This window comes from Strigops habroptila, chromosome 3 (assembly GCF_004027225.2).
Source record: "Strigops habroptila isolate Jane chromosome 3, bStrHab1.2.pri, whole genome shotgun sequence".
Taxonomy (NCBI): domain Eukaryota; kingdom Metazoa; phylum Chordata; class Aves; order Psittaciformes; family Psittacidae; genus Strigops; species Strigops habroptila.
In genome coordinates, this window is record NC_044279.2 from 58,736,423 (window position 1) to 58,758,122 (window position 21,700).

Sequence of the window (21,700 nt, forward strand, 5' to 3'; positions counted from 1 at the left end):
CATGTCAGTTCTCTTTCTGTATACAGCATACAGTACATTTCAGTCCTCTTTCTTATATTTCAGAGAATTTCATTGTCAAAATGGAAATGTGGAAGTGCTGGTACATGAGTGCCCTGTTACAACGTGCAGAAAAATTACAAGTATGTGTGACATACGGCCTGGAAGTGCCGCAGTGACCATCACCACTTCTGTCCACCAAAACAAGCAAGAGTATGAGCAAAGCCATATCCATCCAGGGATGACCATGTGACATGGACATCTCGTCTTCTATGAATTGAAACAAGACCTACAACCCCAGCTTTTTTACTGCTGTCCTCTTTTTTATTTTCTTTTGGGTAAGTGTTTGAAGAACATCCCCTCATGTCCTTCCAAGGGGTCAAACAATTTTAAGCTTTATGCAGGCAAAGTTTTCCTGCCACATAAATACACTGAGGCAAAGAGACAAATCTCATGAACAAGAGCCAGGATAGTTGCTGTCCCATTAAGGGAATTTATGAGAACTCAGAACGGCTTTAGAAAAAGTAGTGTTTACTTAGATGATGGACGTCTGTTAAGTATTAATCTTTTCTGGGTATATCGCAGGTTTTCTTAAAGAAAGCCTAAATTATTCAAGAGTATTTGCATGCTGAGATACAGCAAATTCACAGGCAGTACAAATCAGACTTTTGCATCGTAATATTAAAGGAAAACAAATGCTAAATTTGGCTTCTTAATACATCATTGACCATCTCCTAAGTAAAATAATTAAGCTGCTCATTAAGATACAGCATACATAGTTCTGAAACAATGGCTACCTTAATCCTTATGCACAGCATCAGCAAAATAACCATGAGATGCTACAAATTCATAATTTGGTTATTCTTTTTACCCATTTGCTGTATTACAGGATGGCAGTGATGAGGAGTGCTGCTGGTGATAAACAGCACAGATGCAGCAGCCTGTGCTCCGGAGAGGTGATGGTCTGTGATGGATGGCATCACATGGAGGGGAGGTTGGTGGTGGCTGAGGCTGCTCTGAGGATTGTTCCCATCTTCATCACCCTCTGTCCCAGGCAGGGATGTCTTCCCCCTGGGCTGTGCTAGCCCAGCTCCCCACTGCCATCATGGTGCTTGCAGGGGAAGCGCCAGCCTTATTTATATAACAGCTGCTGTTTTTAGGTGCTGTCACTCACATGTACGCTGGAAAACATGGTACTTGAAGAGCTGCTACTCTAGTACAGCATATGCCGGAGGCAAAACTATATATATATATTTAAAAAAAAAAAAAAAAAATCTGTGTAAGAAAAAAAAAAGAATTAGAGCAGGATTATCGCAGCACGTCAGCTTCCTGTCCACAGCCCAGCTGGTGCGGTGCCTCACCAGGGCCACCTTTTCAAAACACTTCCTTGGTTAAAAGCCTTTGCTGCTGGGATTGATCTTATTTTCTTTTTTCACGTTCTCAGGTGAACCAAATGCCTGCTTTTATTAGCAGCTATGGGCAGAGCAGGGGATGAGATAGTGTCAGTGACCTGGTGTGGAGGAAGGAGCCAGGACACACAGTCAGGCAAAAGCAGCCCCTGTCAGGTTGGGGCTGCAGGCATCTCGCCTTTCTCTGTCATCCTCTGCCTTCCTTGGGGTGCTGGTTTCTCTTCATGTCCAGCGCATGGAAAAAACACCCTCAGCTGTACATGTGCAAGTTTTAAATGCATGCAATGCAGATTGAAAACCAACAGCGTGTTCTGAATGGAGATGTCTACAATGATTTCCATCGAAAATCCTGTTCATGCAATTATAGACCGTGATACAAAAATAGACCTGCTGCTGGAAAGAGTCCCCTTGAACAGGGCAGCACCTACAGCCTCCATGGATCTGACATCTTTCAGTGGCATTGGCTCATCATCGGAGCTCATCTATTAGATCTCAATTGCTTTTTCACAAAAGCAGATTTCTGCTGCATTTTAAGGTTATTTTAAAGCCAATACATATATCCTCCCCTGTTTCCCAGTTTATAGAGGGGAATGTGTGTAGAGATGCTGTGCTTGCTGGAGTCAGTGGAAACCTGCCTACTGGCTCCAGTGGACTTTGCATTTGGGTCTCAGAGTAAACTGTCCTACGTGTCCTAACATCTCATGTTCCGTGCCATTGCTTTTCACTTGCCCTATCTCTCCTTTCAGCTTTGCCAGCCATGGGCCTCTGTGTGCACAGCTGTGGGAGGAGGAGAAGAGAAAGAGTGCAATGGTTGGGCAAGATGTCAAGAATTTGTCATGTGTTCCGCTACCTGCCTGGACCAGAGGAGCTAGGAGAGAATCCGTGGCTGGTCCCACCTAATGAACCACTTCAGCTGTTGCATGGAGCAATCAAGAAGCCACCACCCCAGCCCCAAACCTCTCCTGAATACTTCAGTCCCTCCTCAACATGTCTGGCCAGCTCCTCAGCTGGTGTAAATCAGAGTTGCTGCTTTGAAACCAGTGCGATGACCTGGCAGCAGCTGTGAACTTGCCACAGTGTGCTGTCTTGCAGCTTATCCAGCTGTGTTTGATTTACATCTGGATCTACTTGGAAGTTCACGTCAAAAGCGTTGCCACAGGAAGAAGGGGTAGAAGCGGTGCAGGAGGGATGGCTTGCAAAATGCCCTCTGCTGGAAGGACCAAGGCCCACAGAAGGCATATGGTTGGAAGATGAGTCCAACACTGATTTTTTCCCCCTCTCCTTGCCCCGAAGATGTCAAGCTTCCTGTGATTACTGATTATGATGATTATAATGTTTCTGGTGTGTATGTGTTTGTGCACACGTGTGCAGTGGTTTCTTGCTAAACCAAATTCGTTTGGACATTGCCAGATGGTACAAAAGCTTACCGGAATTTCATTTTCAAATAAACCACAGACTTGGATGAGCTAATGTTGTTCCACATAAAAAGCCACAAAATTCAACAAAGTGATGTTGTTTCAAGAAGAGAACATGTCAAGTGAGAGAACCATCCAGTCGGCTCTGAAAGAGCTACACACTCCCCCTCATGCTTTTAGAAGCTGTTTACGTACAAATGCTGGGCATACGGCACTGCAGCTTGGTTTAAACATTTCTCTGCAGCTGATGTCTGTGGAGCAGAGCCTTGGCAAAAGTGGCGCGGGAACCACATCTGCTCATAAGTCTTCCTGAGTTATTCCAACCGCTCCTGAAGGACTGACAGCCCTGGAGGAACTGCAGCCTCTTTCTTCATGAGGACAGGTACACCACCAACCCTGGGGGAAGTGACTCCAGGCAGATGTCCTTGCCATTGTCACTGGGGCAGGGGAAGTGACCTCCTGTGATGCTCCAGAGCTCAGCTCTTCACAGCCCAGAAGTTTGGGGGCATCCTGGGAACCAAACTACTTGCTCATTTAATATATAGCTCTCTGCTGTCACAGCTTTGTTAGAAGTGGTTGCTCTAGGTGGGGCGAGAACTAGTGATTTGGACATCAAGGGATAAAGCAGCAAAAGGACTGCAGCACTGCAGCAATACCTGATCTGCTAGATTCAAAAGCACAGCCCCAGAGGGCTTCTCTCTCTCCCAGCATGCAGGGTGAGAGCCATAAAGCTGACAGCAACAGTGGCTGAGCAAGACAAGGATGCAAGTCAACTGCAAGAAGACAGCCCTGCCCAAGGACCCACCTCTCCCCGCACCATCACCCCGAGCTGTCTGGCAGAACCCAGGTATGTAACTTGTTCTGTGCATTTAGCCCCAAACAGCCTAAGGTTGGCATAAATAGCACTGTGATTTAATAACAAATTGGCAAAAACCTTCTCTCCCCAGCAAGCATCACTGCTAGTCTGTGGCCAGGGAATTAGTCCTGGCCTGGCTGAGGATGTGTGGAGCTGCTACAGAAAGCAAGCCTAGCTCTTGAGGCCAGCAGCCACAGCATAGCCTGCCATGGGCCTCTGGCAGAGCTGCAAGAGCTATGTTTGCAAAAGGGCTTCAGCGTTGGAATGGTAAGACTGGCATCTCCTAAGCTGTAGGACCTGAAAGCATGGCCCTAAGAGGGGCCAGGTCTCCAGCCAGGGAGAGGCAAGTGGGGCCAGAGAAGACTCACCAGTGTGGTGGCATTTCGTCCCAGCACTGCAAAAAGTACCGACAGCCACATTTGCAACAGTAAGAGTTTGGTTTCCATTTAAAAATGCATCTTACTATTGACGCCCTGCTGCGGACAGTTGAACAAGCAGCAACTTAGGCTGATGGATGTTGCACTGGACCTCTTGGCCTTGGGCTGAGGGCCTCTTTCTCTGGCTGCTTTTCATGCCTATTTTCAGCTGTTGCCACCATGGCTGTTTTATTTCATCATAGAGCAGGCGCAAGAGATGTTGCTTCTGAAGCACCCATGGCTCTATAGCCAAATCAGATCTCCCCTTTAAAAGGGCTGCTCTTGTGGCTTTCCTGCCACAAGCAGTCATGTCCCCCTGCCTGCTGCCTGCCCTGTCCTCCATCTATGCCTCATGCCATGATGGCAGGGATGTGGAGTAATCATCCCGCCTGCTTAGGAGACAGGAGGAGAAAAAGGGGCTTGCTGGAAATGTATTCCCAGGTTTCACCAGAAAGCAGTTAAAAAATGGAGGGAAAATTAAATCAGTATCCAAATAAATCAGCCTTGTGCTTCAGAAGAAGAGTAATAAATGACATGAGGTTCAAGAGGATAATCTGCTTGGAAATAGGATGTGGGGTCCAGCTCTGACCACCCAAGTCTATGGCAGCCCTTGTCGCAATACCCATGAGAAGACGTGGCACCGGTTGTTTTCAGGGAGGTGGCCTTCCCAATCCTGAGGAAGCATCCAAACATCAGCAGAGACAGCAAAGACATATCAGCAAACGCCTTTTTTTTTCCCTTAAACTCTCAAGCCTGCAGGATAGATTTTGTTTCAATTACATCTTTATAAATAACTTTCTATTTCACACTCACCTGTTCATTTTCTGCCCTAGTTAGAATCAATATCACCGATAATCATCTGTCAGAGCGTTCAAACATCACTGGAAGGTGACTAACAAGGAGAAGTCTTTTTCTTTATATATTTTTTTTTCAGACCGCTTAAAGTGAATTAACCAACAAGGAGAGATGGCAGATTGATGGTAGCTGGAGACTAGATAATAATTTTTACCCATGAATAAATGCGTTCTTGCAAGGAAAGGCAATCAAAGTCTTCCCGACAGCTCTGGCAGCTCCAGCAGGAGGGTCACCCCATGGGGCTGTGCCCTCTCTTCCTGAGCCATACTGCAAGATGGACATCTGCAATGCACCAAGGTGGCTGCCACAGCACTGGCTGCCCCTCAGATGCCTGTTTGTCCCTCCCACACCAGCCCTGCCTGCAGCTACCTGCCTCCCTGAGGGTCATCTTTTTCTTCCCTCCTCATACTCCACCCAGCGTAAGTTTCTTCCTGTCTGAGCTTCATATTTGACCATATTTGGAAAGTTTGCTTTCTCAGCCAAAGGGACTGTCACTGGACCTGCTGCTAGAAAGATGAATGAATACCTTGCGTCAAAATGTATGTTTTACTGGTGAGCTCTCCTCCCTCACCTTTTACTTCTTCTACCTTCCTCTTGCACTGGTGTAAAACCACCTTGTGAGCTGCTTCTTAGCTAGAAGCAACCAACTTATTCCTCGTTCATACAGCACCATGTGCTCTGGAGCCACCATCCACTTGTAGGGATGTCCTTTCTTTTGGCACATGAGCTATAAACACCTCAATTACTAACAGGTGCAAAACCCTTGGTAAGTCTTTTTGCTGAAGCTTCTCCAAGCAGCTCCACATGGTTGCCCAAGGAAGAGAAAGAGAGCCAAGATGCCCAGCTTGCTTTGAAGGATGAAGAGCAGGAGCTAATGGACTTCACCACACAGCAGCCCTCTCCCCGCTCACTCAGAGGGCAGAGTAGTGCTGCTGGCTATCACCTACCCTGCTCTCCCATGTGGCCTCTCCCCAGGATGCTCAGGACAAGCCTTTTGTCCAGCCCTGCCCTGCTGGTGACAGCCTGGGGGATCCTGGAGCAGGAGGTGGGCTTCCATTTGCGCTGTGCCTGGTTCACTGCCATGATCCCAGTAGGAGGTGGTTGCACGAAATGGGCTGCAGGTCACTCATGTTCCCTGTTGTCCTTTGTGTGGAGTACAGGTCTTGCATAAGTGAAGCAGTTGCATGATAGCTGGTGATAAATAAAGAGTAAGAAGTCCATCTACAAAGAACTTCTCCCACTCCCTTCTTTGTGGAGTTACTGGGACCCCATCCAACAAAATAACAACATTTTTTAAAGTGGAGGCAATAATTTACGCTGGTATAAATCAGAAATGCAGCTCTGACCCCAGCGGGTTTACCCCACATGATTCACACTCTTTTTTGCAAACATGAAACCTGAATCCCCAGACATAAGGTTTGTAGCTTGTGGAGGGGAATGGCTGGAAGCAGGAGCACAGAGATGGCATGGCTTGCTAGCGATGTATGGCAGGTCAGTAATGGAGCCAGATTTGTGTTTCCCAGTCTCGTGCTCCACCTGTGGCATTGCACTTCTGGCTTCTAAATGACCCAAATGATGGCTGGTGGTCCCGAGCTCAGGGTCTGGATCACAGCATGGACATTTGTCAGGTCTGAGAGTTTGGTCCACGATGGGCAAAGTCACCTCCCCCTTTTTCCTCTCCTCTTTCACAGTGTCTTGGGGCTGGTTTTCCCATACAAGTTTTACCCCTTGCGGCATTCAGGGCCACACAAAGTCATTTGCTCTATGTGTGGAAGCAAATAATCATCATAGGAACAAAGAGCTATGAGCAGTGAATCTCCTAATCCTGGAGTAGCAGCTTCAGGTTTGGGGCCCAAAGAGGGTGGTCTTCCCATCAGCATCTGATGGCATGGCCACCAGTGGTGCTGCTCACCAAGGCACAGGGGGAGGATTTTGAGTGAAGGCTATAGTATGTCTTAGAGAAGAAGAGGAGGAGGAAGAAAGGTGTTTCCGCTTTTTTTCTTTTGTAGATGCATTTTTTTACTTGCTCTGGTTTCTTACAAGAGAGAATCTCAGTATTGTGTGGCCCAACAGATCTGGAGAAACCCCACCAGTTTCAAGCAGGTATGTCTGGGGGAAAGGCTGAGAGACTGGGACCATCCTGCTCCTTGCAGATAGCACAGCCATGCTCAGTCATTCATTGGTGCAGAAAGTGGGCTTGAGCTGCTTGTGGTACTCACGTTCTTAATTCACCAAGTCTCAGGAAAGGTACACTCAGGTGCTCGTAGAGGCAGGGAGTGAAATTCAGAGCAGGGCTGCATTGCATACCCTGGACCATACAGCTTGCTGCCACAGCTTGCTGCCACAGCTTGCTCCAGAGGAGACAGGTTTGCCTGTGTGAAGCACTGCAGTGCTGCAAACGCCAGCATGGCCAAAAGCCACCCGCTCCTCTGCTTGCAAAATATCTTAGTGGTATGTTTGCTTAGTGAGGCTTTGTCTGCTTTGCACAAGCGCTCATACTCTTGTGCAGAGGAGCCTGAAGCAGGGCATCCCAGGCCCCGCAGTGCCTCTGTGGTTGAGCAACAGGCCGTTCCCAAGTGCCACGCACACACTGGTCACCCGGTGGCTGATCGCATGATTTAAGGCAGGAGGGGCTGATTCATTATTTTTGGCTGTGATTCTGCGTCCAGCACAATGTGGGCAGTTTGGTTTGTTTCTTTACTCTCCCTGCCCAGCAGGGCTGGCCAGGCATTGCCAGCGAGGGCATCCCTGGGAGGACAAGGTGGTGCTGATGGTGATGGGGGCTTGGAGGGAAGGCGAGGAGAAGCCCTCCAGCTGGCTGGCTCCACCTCCAGCCGGGATGCAGTGGTACGAGGGGAACTGCCAGGGTGCAGCCCAGGCATGGTACAAAGGGAAGACCTCTGCCAGCTGCCCCCACCACCTCCCACAGCCTTTGGCTGTCTCTGACAAAAATAGCTGCTCTCCTCCGTGCCACGCATGCAGGCAGGCAGCTGCCTGCACCAGCTGGGCAGTAGGGCTTTCTTTTTCGGTTTATCGCGTGGCACCTATTTTAGCAAGTTAGCTGCTCTCGAGAGATTTTGCTCATGGAAACACCTGCCTGCTGCTCTGCTCACCCCAGCCAGCCCTGAGCTTAGCAGGCAGCTGGTGCTCCCACCTCATACCCCCAACCGGCAGGGCTTGTGCCTACCCATGAAGCCCACAGCCCTCGGCTGGTTGCTATATTTGTCCTGCCTCGAAACTGGGCCTTCCTCCATCATTGCAGGGGGTCAGCTGGGCCCTCTGCCTTTCTTTACAGGCATTTCAAATGCAACTTGTAAAAGTAGGTTTGGAAAAACAGATTCATGTCCTCCCACCATCCCATAAAATGAAGGGATTCAAGCCTCAAGCCTCAAGCTTATGCCTTGTTTCAGCTGCATTAGAGCTGCTATAAAGCAGGTCCAGATACTTCATGAAGGGTCCTTCAAGATGGGACTCTGTTGTAAAGAGAAAGAACAAGACACTCTCACAGCCCACTTCTTGGCAGCAGAGGCAGCAAACATGCTGCAGGGAAACTTGTTCTGGCTTAGGAAAAGTTTATGTCTAGCCTCCTCTGTCCGTTGCGCCTTTTAGCTCCAGCCTATGGCCCTGCAAAGCATCCCTTTTCCCAGAAACAAATACTGATTGTGGAAATGAAGGAGCAGGCCCTTCGGTGGGGTTCTGCATTGCACTGCACGCTGCAAGCCCTCCATCAGCCCTCAGCATAGGTAAGAAATGAGATCCGGCAGTTAAAGGTCACTGATGCTTTCATTTTCAAAATTGATAAGCAATTCTGATTGTCTTCATTTTGGGGTGTTCATCTCAGGACAGCTTCAACAGAGCTGGCTTGCAGAGCACTCCTCAGAAAGCCTTTAAAGGCTTTTCAGGAGGGAAAAGCGAAAGAGTGAGCTGCTTCGCTGTTGTTGAAAAATGCAGTCCAGGAACGCAGCCGTGCGTGATCCCCAGAGGCACTCCCCGCTGCAGCTGACCTCATCCCTCTGCTGCCAGCACAGCAGCATCCCCCTGAAACTGAGGGCCACCACAGTGTGGTGGCAGTGCTCGGACAGCTTTTGTGCACTGCAGCTGTACCCGTCCTCTGCGGGACGTGTGTAGGCCAGGGCTGGGACGGGCAGCTGTGGCACGAAACCTTGTCCAGGCAGGGCGGGGGAACCAGCTGTGTGGCTGCTGCTTCCCTTTCATCCCTCCATACACTGTAGGAAACACTCTGCAAAGAGACTGGTGCCCGACTAAAATTACCAAGTTTGTCTCGCTCCCACTCTCTTTGGATGTGGAGTCTGTTTGGTGAAAGGGGAGAGCAGATGAACACCCCCGGTACTTCCCGCGGTCCCTCATTTTCATACTCCTTCTTTAACAAACTCTCCCAAATTCTCCTTCATTAGACCATATGATCAGCACCCAGATTGAGGTTGGAGGCCATTAGCCATCCGTTCATGGAGACAGCAGCCTCCCTGTGGACAGCAGGTCCAACCTCTCACATACCTTGCATAAGCATTGCTTTCCTCCTAGCAGCATGCCCCTGGCAGAAGTCCCAAGAGTCCCTGGGTCCCTAGGGCACAGAGACCTTCCCCAGTGCACCCCCAGGTTTCTGGCATTCATCAGCCCCACTGTTACCCTGTGCTGCCCATGCATCACCACCCAACACGTCACTTGCCCAAGAGATGCTTGCAGTAACTGTTCTGCACCCTTATGCACCTGAAAACAATGCTGTAGGTGATGATGAAAAGCAGTAAAATGAGGGACGGAGTGCAGGACTTCAACTTGCCAATTGCTGTCTCTCTCATTGACAGGTAGAGCTGTTTGCTTACACTGCTGCAGCCAGCCCTGGGATGGTGCAAACCAGCCAACTGCCAATTGACGTCAAAGGAGCGCTGGTGGTTTGTGCGAGCTGAGGGACTGCTTCTACTCAAGGTGGGTTTCCAACACCACAGAGAAATGTTTAAATGCTCCTCCTTCCCCTCCCTCTGCCCCAGGAAACAAGTGCCTTATTTCATTCATTGGTTGGTTTGGTTATGGTGAGAATCCTGCCCATATTTTGACTCCTTGGATGTTTGCTGAGGACTGAGCAACCCAGATAATGCTTGCAAAGAGCAGGGGAGGGAAAAGAGGGGGGAAAGGTGGGGTGAAGCCAAGTTTAATGTCCTCTTTCCCAGTTTGTGCCACATGTTTCCAGATAGAACTAAAACCATGTATTTTTTCTTCTCATATCACCTGCAATGTTTCTGAGGGTTGTGAAAAAGTGAGATGCTGAGTTCCCTTCACCCTTTTCTTCTTCCTTTTCAAATCATGGCATGAGCTGTGAAATTGGTCTGGGCCAAGGGAGTTCATTTGAACTGGGTGCGTTTCCCTTTGACTGCTCAAGTTCTCCTTCAGCCACGTTTTATTTTGTCTTATACCTATTACTTACAACCCTCAAATTTTCACTTGTCTCTATGCAGATTTGACAGTGACAATGTCAGTACATTTTCCCTAAGCAATTACTGTAAAAGCTAACTCATATCCAGCCCAGACCAATGTATCTAACCGCAACATATCTTTCCAAACACAGAGTGATTCCTATGGGGCATGTTGGGGGTAGTCAATGCATTGACTTCCATCAACATTTTGGGTCAGGCCTAAGCTCTTGAATCAGTCTGTACATATTGCTGCCAATACATGAGGCTGTACTATTTAAGATTGTCCAAAACAAACATGCCTCGGGTAAGATGAGGGCACAGACTATCACATGAAAAGTTTTATGATAACAACTGACTGCGTGTTTGCTTTCATATGGCATTGACTCTTATTTCCCTGATTATTTTTAGTCTTCAAGGCTGTCCCTTAATGAACCCACTTTATGGAATAGCTAGCGTTTTCCTCCAGTATGATGCAGCAGGTCTAATGATGCTTTCTATTAAGCATGAGAAGTATTAGCTAGCCCACAGCTAGGATCAAGTGAGAATGAATTTCCTCCATGGACTGATCCAAGGCCACTGAACTGACACAAAGTTTTTCAGCCATTTCAGGAACCTTGAATCAGGTCCTTACCATCAAAAATAAAAAACCCCATCAAACTCCAAACCAGCCCCAATCACGTTCCTTTTAGTGGGAAAAATCTTACAGTAAGATGTTCCATGCCTAGGCAAAGACAGATCAACCAAATCCTTATTCTTCTTCTACTCTACCTGCTTTTTTCCTCCTAGGTGAAGATTTGTGGCCTCAAAGCTGTGCAGAGGTAAGGACCGGAGCAAGCCTGGCACCAAGCCCCAACTAGAGTGAAGGGTGTTCCCATGGTTGAGAGGGGAGGTGAGGGAGGGAACGCTTCCCAAGCAGGCTGCTTTAAAGAGAAAACAAGAATTCAAAGCTATTTGGAAATGTGGAATATTGCACTAAATCTGGGAGAAGATGAGCATCAAATGGAGTATGCCACCAGGACTTGTATTTTGACACACAGCTGCCCAGGTCAAGTCATGCCATGATTCAGGCCATTTTTGCACTCACACATGGTCAGGCACCTACATAAAGCTGTGGCTTTCCCATCCACACCATGTTTTGGTGTGGTTTTATGTACATCCATGTGTAAACTCCATGTTATGTAATGCCTCCCCATCTCCCTCTCTTCAATGGCACCTGTATACGTGCCAACATGGGCATACCTACAGCTGTCCTAACAGAGCCTGGCCATCCATGCTCAAACAGCACAAGTTCACTCATGGGTCAATATGGCATGTTGCTGTCCGCAGATCCCTTCAAGATGGGACAGTTTCCCTCAGGGACGTAGGTCAGTCTCAATGCTTAGCAATCCCACACGCTCCCGCATGCCCCGTTGCCCAGTGTGATGCCTCCTGAGCACATCCTGGTCTCCAGCGTCTGCCCACAGGTCCTGAATTTTCCCTCAATCATCAGTTGAAATTTCCAGGGACTTTGGTGGTGGTAGGCCCTCTGCAGGAAGCACAGGGCCGGGTCCTGCCTGTTCCCACCACGCAATAGCCACGCATACCACTTTGCTAACGAAACCCACTTGTCACCTATTACCAGGCAATTAGCCTGTGTGATTTTCAAGCACTGTCTCTCTGTGATTTTTTTGAAATTTGCAAGGAACAATAGTGTAATCAGTGGCTGGAGCACATGTGGAGGAGAACTCAGATGTCTCTGAAGCCAGTTTGCAAATTGTGGCTCCCTGGCCCTGGCTAAGCAGGGGCTGTTCACATGCAGCATGCAGACCTCGTGCCTGTTTCCAGGGCTGGTGGAGGATGTGCAAGGAATGAAGTCCCGCCACTTTGGAGAATGGAAAAGCAACAGAAACACTGAAATCTGAGTGGAGTGAGTGAAAAAAGTTTTATTAGAAATAAAGTGGAAATGCCACTCCTGTTAACCCAGAAGTGCAGAATTTTGCAAGCTGAGATCCTAGCATTTCCTTTTATATGCAAGGAAAAATGCTGAATCTGAAACCAGTAGCCTTAAGAGAATATATATAGGTATATGAGTACAGCTTATAAACTGCCCTCCCCCACCTCCCAGCCCAGTTAGGTTACAAAATCTAATTCCTCTGGTGACAGCAAAGTCTGTCAGCAAAAAGCCTGGCTGGCTGTGTCCCCCTCTGATGCAGCACTCTGGTGTTTGGGAGACTCTGACCAGCCCGGAGAAGCCCATATAGATACACTCTTTTTCATGTTCCTGACCTAACAACACCTTGGATCATGAAACCCCAAAGCATTTAGAGTGCCTGATTTATGGTAGTTTATTTTCTGTACTGTTTCACTGTTTCTCAGCACATTGGCAAGCTTGAGGCTTTCGCTTTTCCATCAGCTCCCCTTGGTTCCCTTTGTGTACGTGCTACTTGCCTCCTTCGATTTGCAAGGTGGAAGGGAAAGTGTAAGTGTCTGTTTTCTGTTATTTGCATTGTGATTGTTCCCTAAACTATCCCACCAAATCCCTGGTGACCAGTATATTCAGTAAAATGGGATAGCTGCAGGGCTTGGTTGACTTGGGTGCATTATGGATCTAGGCCATCAGCTGCCCCTGCCCTACCTGTGCCAGCACTGGCAGCTGTGAGCTGGAAGAAAGTGTCCCAGAAAAAGACGTGAGGATGGCTTACACACCCCTGTGCATTCATCCAGCAGTGATGCTCCCAGCCAGCCTCATGGAGGACAGATAGGCAAAGGCTTCCTCTTGTCATAGTTTTAGTGAAAGAGATATCCCACTCTACAGTAAGAAGAAATCCTTCTTCAGTTAGTTTTGGGCCATTTAAAAACAGGGTTCTCTTCACATGGCCACAGAGAGTGAAATGGGGTTAAAAACCTGCCTTGCTCAAAAATCTCATTTCCAGGATAATCAGGGCTCTTAGTGCAGAGGGCTGCCTTAATCGTTGTCACTCTCCATATGTCCTGTAACTTGAGGTCAGCTGTGCTGACTGTCATAATACATCTGAGAGTACTCAAATCACTCTCTGCAGATTGTTCTCCTGCCTCAGGCTGGGCTCCCACTTGCATTCGGATGGCTCTCAGATGCCCATGCCAACCAGGAATACCTGGGTTCACCCAGTGAAGAGAGAGTCATTTGTGAGCCTTGGTGGGTCTCAGCTCCACGCTCTCTCTGCAGTCACCAACTGTAAGCGGGCCTTAATGGCCAAGCTGTACTGCAAAGATGGGTTTGTGGAGAGGGAAAGCATTAAGGTAACACATGAAATATGCATTGCCCATATCTTCTTAAAAAAAGCAAAAAGAAATCCCCAGCCACCCTCAACAAATTTGAAGTTTACATAAGCCTTTCCATTGTTTGTTTGGACAAAGGCATGGAAATCAGGTACCAAACCCAAAAGATAAACATACCCCAACTTTGTAGATGCAATCTTTGTTTATAATATTTGACTACAGAGCCAATTCAGGGAAGGACAAACGATTAGTAATTACAGAAGGCAGAAGCAGAGTAGAAAGTAAAAATTCCAGGGAGTGGGACCTGCAAAGACCTGACATGAATTAGCATCAAAATGCATCTTCTTGGAGGCCTTGCTACTGGTGCTACAGTCCATGCGTGGCCACCAAAAAATGAGCTCAGGAAAACATTGTCAGCTGAGGGTACAGCGCTGCCTGATGTGACACGGCAGAGGGCTTCCATATGTCTCAGGAAAACTTGTCCTTGCCTCGGGATTTAAGTTACAACAGGAGAGAACCTCAACTTCAGCCACCTGAGCCTGGTGAGTCCCCACCGCCTGTCCTGCCGCCCAGTGCCTTAAGGAGGCTTCGAGCTTTGCACTCAGGACTGAGCTGCTGTTGTTCCTCTGCATGTCCCTCGAATCCCCCTAAGCCAACACCCTTTGCTAAGACCGAAAAACATTTTCCAGACGCAAGCATGAGTACGCGGGTGGGTGGGTGGGGTGCAGGGGACTATGAAAATTTCAAGCGGACGTATGCCATCCTGGCTTTCTAAATATAGAGGACCTGAACCGTGGCTCCTCTCACACGCCAGCAGCGTGCTTTCTGTTTCGAAAGGCCCCTAAAGCAAATATTGCACTGGCTGGTAGCGTGAAGAAAAAAAAAGGAGAGAGAATAAATGAGCCCTGTGAGTTGATTGCAGTTTCCAGCGCTCTTGCGCAAAGCTACTCTTTAGGCAGAGCTCCAAGTGGTGCCCACTCCGGCCCGGCGAGGTGCAGATGGCCGTCACATGAAGGCGGTGGTGGGAGGAGTGGGCTGGTAGCTGCCCCAGCACAGGGTCAAGCCCAGCGGTGCTTCCCCATCACCCACAGGCCCTGCCTGTCCATCGGCAGCAGGGGATGGAGAGGGGCACAGCATGCAGCCCCCCCCAACAGGACCGGCTGCCACCTCAGTGAGGTTGAGAATGTGACATTTTGGCTTCGTGTATGTTGCCGCGTCTCGGTTCCTTTTTCGTTGCCTTTATTCTAGCTCCAGTATTTGCATAGCACAACATCAAAATGTGTCAGTCAGAGGAAAGTGGTAGCTGCTGCTTCTCCTTTTAAAAACCAAGCAGTTATCCATGTGACACCATCACTGTCCGCCTGTGTTTGGGGTGGAGGAGCAGGCATGCCACCTTTGGGAAAGTTCTGCAGAACTGAATTTAATCGAGACTGACGATCTTTGAGTCAAGCTATAAAATTCAGTAGAGAGTTATATCCCAGTAGTAGACCCTATTAGAGGGTCTAGTTCAGTCTATTGATAGGATCTCTTCTCTATTAAATTCTCTAGGGCTGGAGTTCTCATTTACACAAAGGGCCCCTTTGCCTGTGTAAAATGGCCATAAACTAGGTGTAAAAATGATTGATGCTGTCTTTACAAGCCTTTTACACTGGGAAAACAGTGTAAAGTGGCCAGGGTGCAAATGAGAATCACACCTGGGTTTGTGAGAGTAAATTACATCAAGCCCTTCACAAATTCTGTGTGTCCGTAGCAGTTTAATCCTACCCCTTTCTGTGGACTTCACCCAGAGAATAAATTTCCAGGAGTTCAAAAAAATGGGTTTTTATTCAATATCTGTGCCCTTTCCAAGTATTTTAGTCTCAGTCTTTCTCTTGGTGCAGTCCATGTGAATTCTGACACTGGGAAAAGGCTGGGAGCTGTCTGAATATACTGTGGTTGGTGAAAATCCTTTAATTAGTACTTTCCAAAATCCTTGATCCAAGCAAAATACATGTTGTAAAACCATAACCAGGGGGAAATGGTTCAGAACTCTGCCATGTCCATTTCCCCATGTCTCCTCTTTGGATTTTATGCTCTTGAAATATATAAAGAGGAAATACTAAAGTTAGTCTTTGCTAGTTCAAAATGCCCTGTATTTATTCATTAAGCAGCAAAGCACCAACAGAATACATGATGAATATTGCTTTCTTCCAGAGCAAAGGGTTAAGCTGCAACATGCTGATTAGCGAACCGAAGTCGGCAATGGCGGCCCCTGGAAGTGGAGGGTGCGCTTCATTGGAAGTGAACACCTTGTTCAGTGGAGCAGGCTCTCTTATCCAGATCTCCTGTCTCTTCCCTGTTGCTGCACTGTTTCAGGACTCTGAGATCATCACCACCATGTCTTTCAGGCTCTAGAGGAGTCCCAGCAAATTTAATCCCAGTGGTGGGTAGGCAGAGGGCAGTCAATACAAGCCCAACCGCATCTAACGGGGCTGGCCTCTGGAAGCCCAGTACCTTGGAGGTGTTGGGGGACAGGGAGTGAAAACATGTGGGTGAGATGGAGGTCAAAGGATTAAGGAGACAAAAGACCTCTCTGGTGGAAGGCCACTCAACCAGGGCCAGCCAGAGCAGCTCTGTGTGTCTCCCACAACAGCTTGCTGCTGGCAGCCTACACACAGCACAGCCTAAGCTAGAGCCCTGCACACCAAGTTACCTTCTGAATAACAAGGACACATGGGAAAGGACAGGGTGGGAAACATGCCCTGCTCTGCCAGCAGAGCCTTGCTCTTGCTTCGCCAGCCATTGGGGTGCAGTGCCTGGTGGTGAGGGAGGGAGGAAGCCCCAAAGCTCAGCTGTCGTTCAGCCTCCCCTCAATCCCTTTTCTGCTTCTTGTTACCTCCTTTGCAGAGACAAGAGATTATGTTTTTGGCTGGAGGGAAGAGCAGGCACAGCAAGGGTCGCCTAGGTGGGAGGAAGTTATATCTTATACCCTGTGTTTCCACAGAGATCACAGCTGGATTTGTGCAAGGGATGGGGGACAAACCAACATCTGAGTACAAGCAGCAGGTGAAGAGGCACCCCTATGCATCCATCTCATATGGAAGGCTGGCCGTGACACAGGTCTGCAAGTGCTGCTTGCAGCATGCTCCAATGGAGTTGAAGAGTCAGGCTGGTTCCTGGCACCACACAGACAGCCCTGCCGATGCTAATGGCAGGGTCTTACGTTGCCAACCTTCCTGCACCCTCCACTGCTGTCTCAGCTTGCTCCAAGCATGCCTGGAAGTCAGGCTTAGGACTTTGGATGTGTGGTGACAAGTAGGCAAGCAAATGTGCCCCACAGCCAAGCTTACTAGTGACAGTTATTTTTTAGGTGCATAAAAAAGGGCCATTTGGAAGCTGGTCTCAAAAACCTTCATTTTCTGAAGCTCCTCACTTTGCAGCTTATCAGAGAGTGCCTTGGTGATACTATGTCTACTCTAGAAGCACATTCCGTGACAAAAACAAGTACATACACTGATCAGTGCTGTAGGTGGACCATGGGATACTTAACTATGCTGTGATTTTCTGACCCTGCAGGTATGCTGGTCTAGCCCTGGAATGATGTGTGATCACCGTAGGGAAGAGAGTTTTTGAGTAGAATTAGAGCTACTTAGACAACTAGATTTTAGCCAGACTGGAGTTTTGACTTCCTGGTGGCTATTTTTGCTGCAGAAACAGAAAGTTTTTGCTGCTTTGAAGCCTCACCGAAATTTTATTTGCTTCCTCCTTGCTAATGATTATGGCACAGTTTTTCTGGCATGTGATTGCTCCACCCCACCTCAGAGACACCCATGTTCTGGCCAGGATCGGGAAATCCCTAGGTACGGCAGGGTGTGAGCACCAGCTGCCTTGCCCTTGCACAGATATCTATCAGCAGGCAGTGCAAAATGCTGCCAACTCAGAATTGCTCTTACATTTGGAAGTCCATGCTGTGCTAGTGGAAATGTCAGTTCAAGGGACAAACCAACATGTTTGTCTTGGTATAAGGCTAGTAAGACATGAAGCACTTCTAGAGCCACACTTTCACAGTGAAAAAGCACTGCTTGAACGTGGTTTGTTATTCTATACTGCTTATTAAGAAAGCTATTCTTTTGCCTTCATCATTATAAATGATGTCTTTGAGAGACTGGCAGTCTCTTCTTGCTTCCCTCCCTCCACCCCATTTTAAAAACATTCATTGTTGCAGGAATTTATCTTTCAGGGCTTTTGGCCCAACTCCACTGCTGGTTCGTAAGGCTGATTGATTGTCTTCAGAGGAGTTACACCAAAAATGCATTTGGCCTTTTGTGCTTGGAGTATAATTGGTGGAACTGGCTAGACACCGGGTTTGGGACCTGGGATTGCAATTAGAGCAATGTCAACATAGTTTTCAATGTGAATAGTGCTTTAGGGTCTTCCACTTCAGGAGCGCAACTCAAGGTTTCTTAATTGATCTTTTCTCTGAAAGTGGGGAGGAATCTGTCTGGAGACCAGAAAAATACCCAAATTCCCATTAGTGAACCCACTGATATTGTTGTTTATTAGTAATTGGATTAGTATTATTGTTGTTTATTAGTAATTGGTAACCTGTATCATTAGTCACTCTGAAGAGTCTTACATATATTTTATATGGCAGTTGTCAATATATTCACTTTGCTGTTGGTCTAAACCTTCATTTGAAGAGGTCTTGACCTCCCTTATTAATTTTCCATATATTAAGCCCTCATCAGGTTATTGTGGATTATACCCAGAGCATCCAAGAGACAGTGTATTCCATAGGCATGATCAGCATAATTATAATTAAGCACTTTGGACCAGATCCTTGTCTAGTACAAATTGGTATAGCTTCTCTGAAGGCAAGAACAGATACCAGTGATAGAAACAGACCCTATTTCTTAACAGCTGTAGCCCTGCAGATGAGTTCCCAATGATTTTTTAAGCTCTCATTTCGTCTATGGCTATTAAAGATCCTCTTTGGTGAGTATTTGTACAGCTGCATCTTTAGGACTTTGTGACCTCTACATCACCTCACAAGAGACCTTTTGCAAGAGCAGCCATATGAAATGCTTTTAAAATGATTGAAAAATGTATTCATTAAACTGTGTGAATGTTTTTCCCTGTCAAAAACCTTGTAAACACTCATCCATCTGTGGTATCTATGGTGGCAGTATGCTGACATATTCCATTCCTTGGCTAACCCCTGCCAGCCCAGACCTATACTTTCTGTTTCTGGCCTTCAGTAGCAGTTAAAGAGTAGAACCGAACTCCCACATAAAAGACCTGGTATCTGTGCTTCCACATCACGAAGCATGCCGATAGACACGCCAGGGCTGAGACTAGATTGAGAGCCATCTGCAGAAGTAAGTACAGGTTGAGCATGCTGGTGAGGCTGCCACAGTCAGCTGCATCCTGGTAGACGAAGGTCCTACCGAGGGGGTCTGCCGTGTCCAGTTTGCACTGGCAGGACTCAAGGATGGTGTCGCAGGTAAATTTTGTCATCTGCAAATAATGATGTGCAGCAAAAGCCACTGCCAAAACACAGGCAACCAGACCCAAGGCACTCAGGAGAAAATACATCAACTGAAAGAAAGAAAAAAAAAGAAAAAAGAAAAAAACCCACTTTTTCCAGCCACACAGATAATGAGGAACACAGAATGAATTCTTGCACATGGACTTCACAGGGACTGCACGCATTCAGTGTACTACCTGGACATTGTATTCTTCAAAAATTGCAAGACAGCTATAACTCCCAGGTGATGCAAAGTTCGGTAAGCGAGTTGGTTCCGGCTGGGATAGAGTTAATTTTCTTCCTAGTAGCTGATACAGTGCTATGGTTTGGGTTTAGGTTGAGTCCTTATTCCAAGTTAAGGACTTTTCAGTCTCTCATGCTCTGCCCGTGAGGAGGGGCACAAGAAGCTTGGAGGGAGCAGAGACCCAAACTAGTCAAAGGGGTATTCCATGCCACAGCACATCATGCTCAGTATATAAACTGGGGGGAGCTGGCCAGGAGCCACCACTTGCTGGTCTGGGACAGGCTGGGTATCAGTCAGTGGGTGGTGAGCAATTGTATTGTGCATCACCTGTGTTTATTGGGGTTTACTCCTCTCTGGTTTTGTTATCTCCCTTTTTGATTATTATTGTTGTTGTTATTTCTGTTGTTGTTGTCATTATATTTTACTTATTTCAGTTGTTAAGCTGCTCTTACCTCAACCCATGGTTTTTACCTTTATTTTAACTCTTACCTCTTAATTTACCTCTTACCCCATCCCACGAGGAGCAGAGGTACTGAGGAAGCAGCTGCATGGTGCTTAGCTGCTGGCTGGGGTTAAACCATGACAGCAGGTTATCTCAAGAATAGTAATTCTGCCTTGCATATTTTATGTGAGTATTGCCTTGCAATTTTGAGACCTGATGAAACCACTGAGAAATCAATGTCTCTGTACAGCCAGAAGCTTTAGAGACAGGGAGGGAGTGTCTTCCTTGTACCTGCATGGGCCAGAGCATCAGCTGGGATAAATCAGTGCAGTTGCCTTGAAGAAGAGCTGAGCAGACTGAGGCTCGGGCTGACATCCCAGACTGTACTGAGAAGTAGGTGTTTTTGAAACTTTGTTCATGTGTTATTCCCGGCTCTTGGTTTGCATGCCCAAACAAATCTGATTTATACTTGCAAATCAGGCAGTGAGGTGGCTGATCTCCTGCTTGTGGCCTTGTCAATGCAGCCAGCCTACTTGCTTACCAGGTCCTACTGTGGATCATGAATTCAAATCTCTGCAAAAAGTGCATGCTGTGCTCAATCTCCCTCTAAAAGTTGCCCCATAAACATGGAGGAGAAGTCTTTCAAAGGCGTGAAAGAGCAGTGAGGGCCTTTCGTATCCCAGTGATATGGCATGAGAAGAACAAGGGTCTGCTTGTCACCCCACTACTCCTTACACCAGTGGCAGCTTTAAAATAGGGTGGCTTTTATCAAGAGTAGCTATGCAGAGTCCACCCCCACAAACACATGGAAACTGGCAGCACCTCAGACCCTTTGTCACTCCGAGTTGCACCTGAGACCTTCAGATACCAGAGCATATGGACTTCCCTCGCTTTCGATAGCTGGAACTGGCAGTTGCTGTGCTGCATACAAAATATGTGTGAATGTATATTAAAATCATATTCTGTGTTTAGCCAAAATAGCATTTTTGGTTCTGTTCAGCACTGTAGAAACATTTATTTTTCTTGGCGTCTTATCTGTCAGACACATGGCATGGTTGGGAATCTGTTATTTTAAACAGCAGCTTCTCTCTTTCTCTTTCTTAACCTCAATACTGCAAGAAAGCTATCAATATAAAAGCATTTTTTATGACCTTGAAACCCCAAGTATGTATGTCTTGATAAAATTCACGCTCCTGGTCTATTTGTCTTCTACCTACAGCGTGAATCAATCTTCCTATTCATTTGCCAGCTTGAAAAAAAATATTTGGGCTTATTGCGGATCTTACAGCACCATATAAATTTTCTCCTCAGATCACCAAATTCTTCGAGCAAGATCTTCATTTCCAAGACTTGGCTACTATTAAATTTGTTGACTTCCAGTGCAGCCTTAAACCAAGAGCAGCTTCAAAATGAGGGTGGCTCTTATTAAGTGCAATTACTTTCAAGGTAAAGGTCAATAGGAAAGGTGAAGTTGGAAAACGGGGACACCTCCTCATATAAAGCACAAAGAAAATGGAGAACTACTGGCTGATGGACCCCCTCCAAGCAAAGATGTGGTAATTCCTAAGCTGATAGCACTACTTTAATAGCAGTGCAAATGTGTTTGGTAGAGAAAATGGAAAATAGACCTTATCTGCGGGATTAAAGTTGTTGTGTGATGTAGGAGTCCTAGTGGACTGTCTGGAAGTCCCTGGATTCAGATCAGCAGAAGACAGAATCAGGCCTCCCTAATAAATGAGATATTAAGCCAAGACTACACAACATGCCTGATTCTCCCTTAGCAGGTATTTTATTTAGCTGCCAACTTCCATCCAAAGTCAGGATAAAACAGGGTGAAATCCACAGCCTAAGCTACACTCCAAGTACAGTAAGCAAGAATTTGCCTGTTGTGTAC

The 21,700-nt window shown here is 47.2% G+C and overlaps 1 protein-coding gene across 2 annotated transcripts in view; it reads right to left on the minus strand.

The window, feature by feature from the left end:
* Window positions 1-18,176: 18,176 nt before the first annotated feature.
* Window positions 18,177-21,700, minus strand: part of SSPN (sarcospan) — an 88,723-nt gene continuing 85,199 nt past the window's right edge. For both annotated transcript variants that reach the window (XM_030479382.1, XM_030479381.1), the window contains exon 3: window positions 18,177-19,191. In XM_030479382.1, coding sequence (XP_030335242.1) covers window positions 18,826-19,191 — 366 coding nt within the window. In that variant the 3' untranslated portion in view covers window positions 18,177-18,825. The remainder of the gene's footprint in view (window positions 19,192-21,700) is intronic.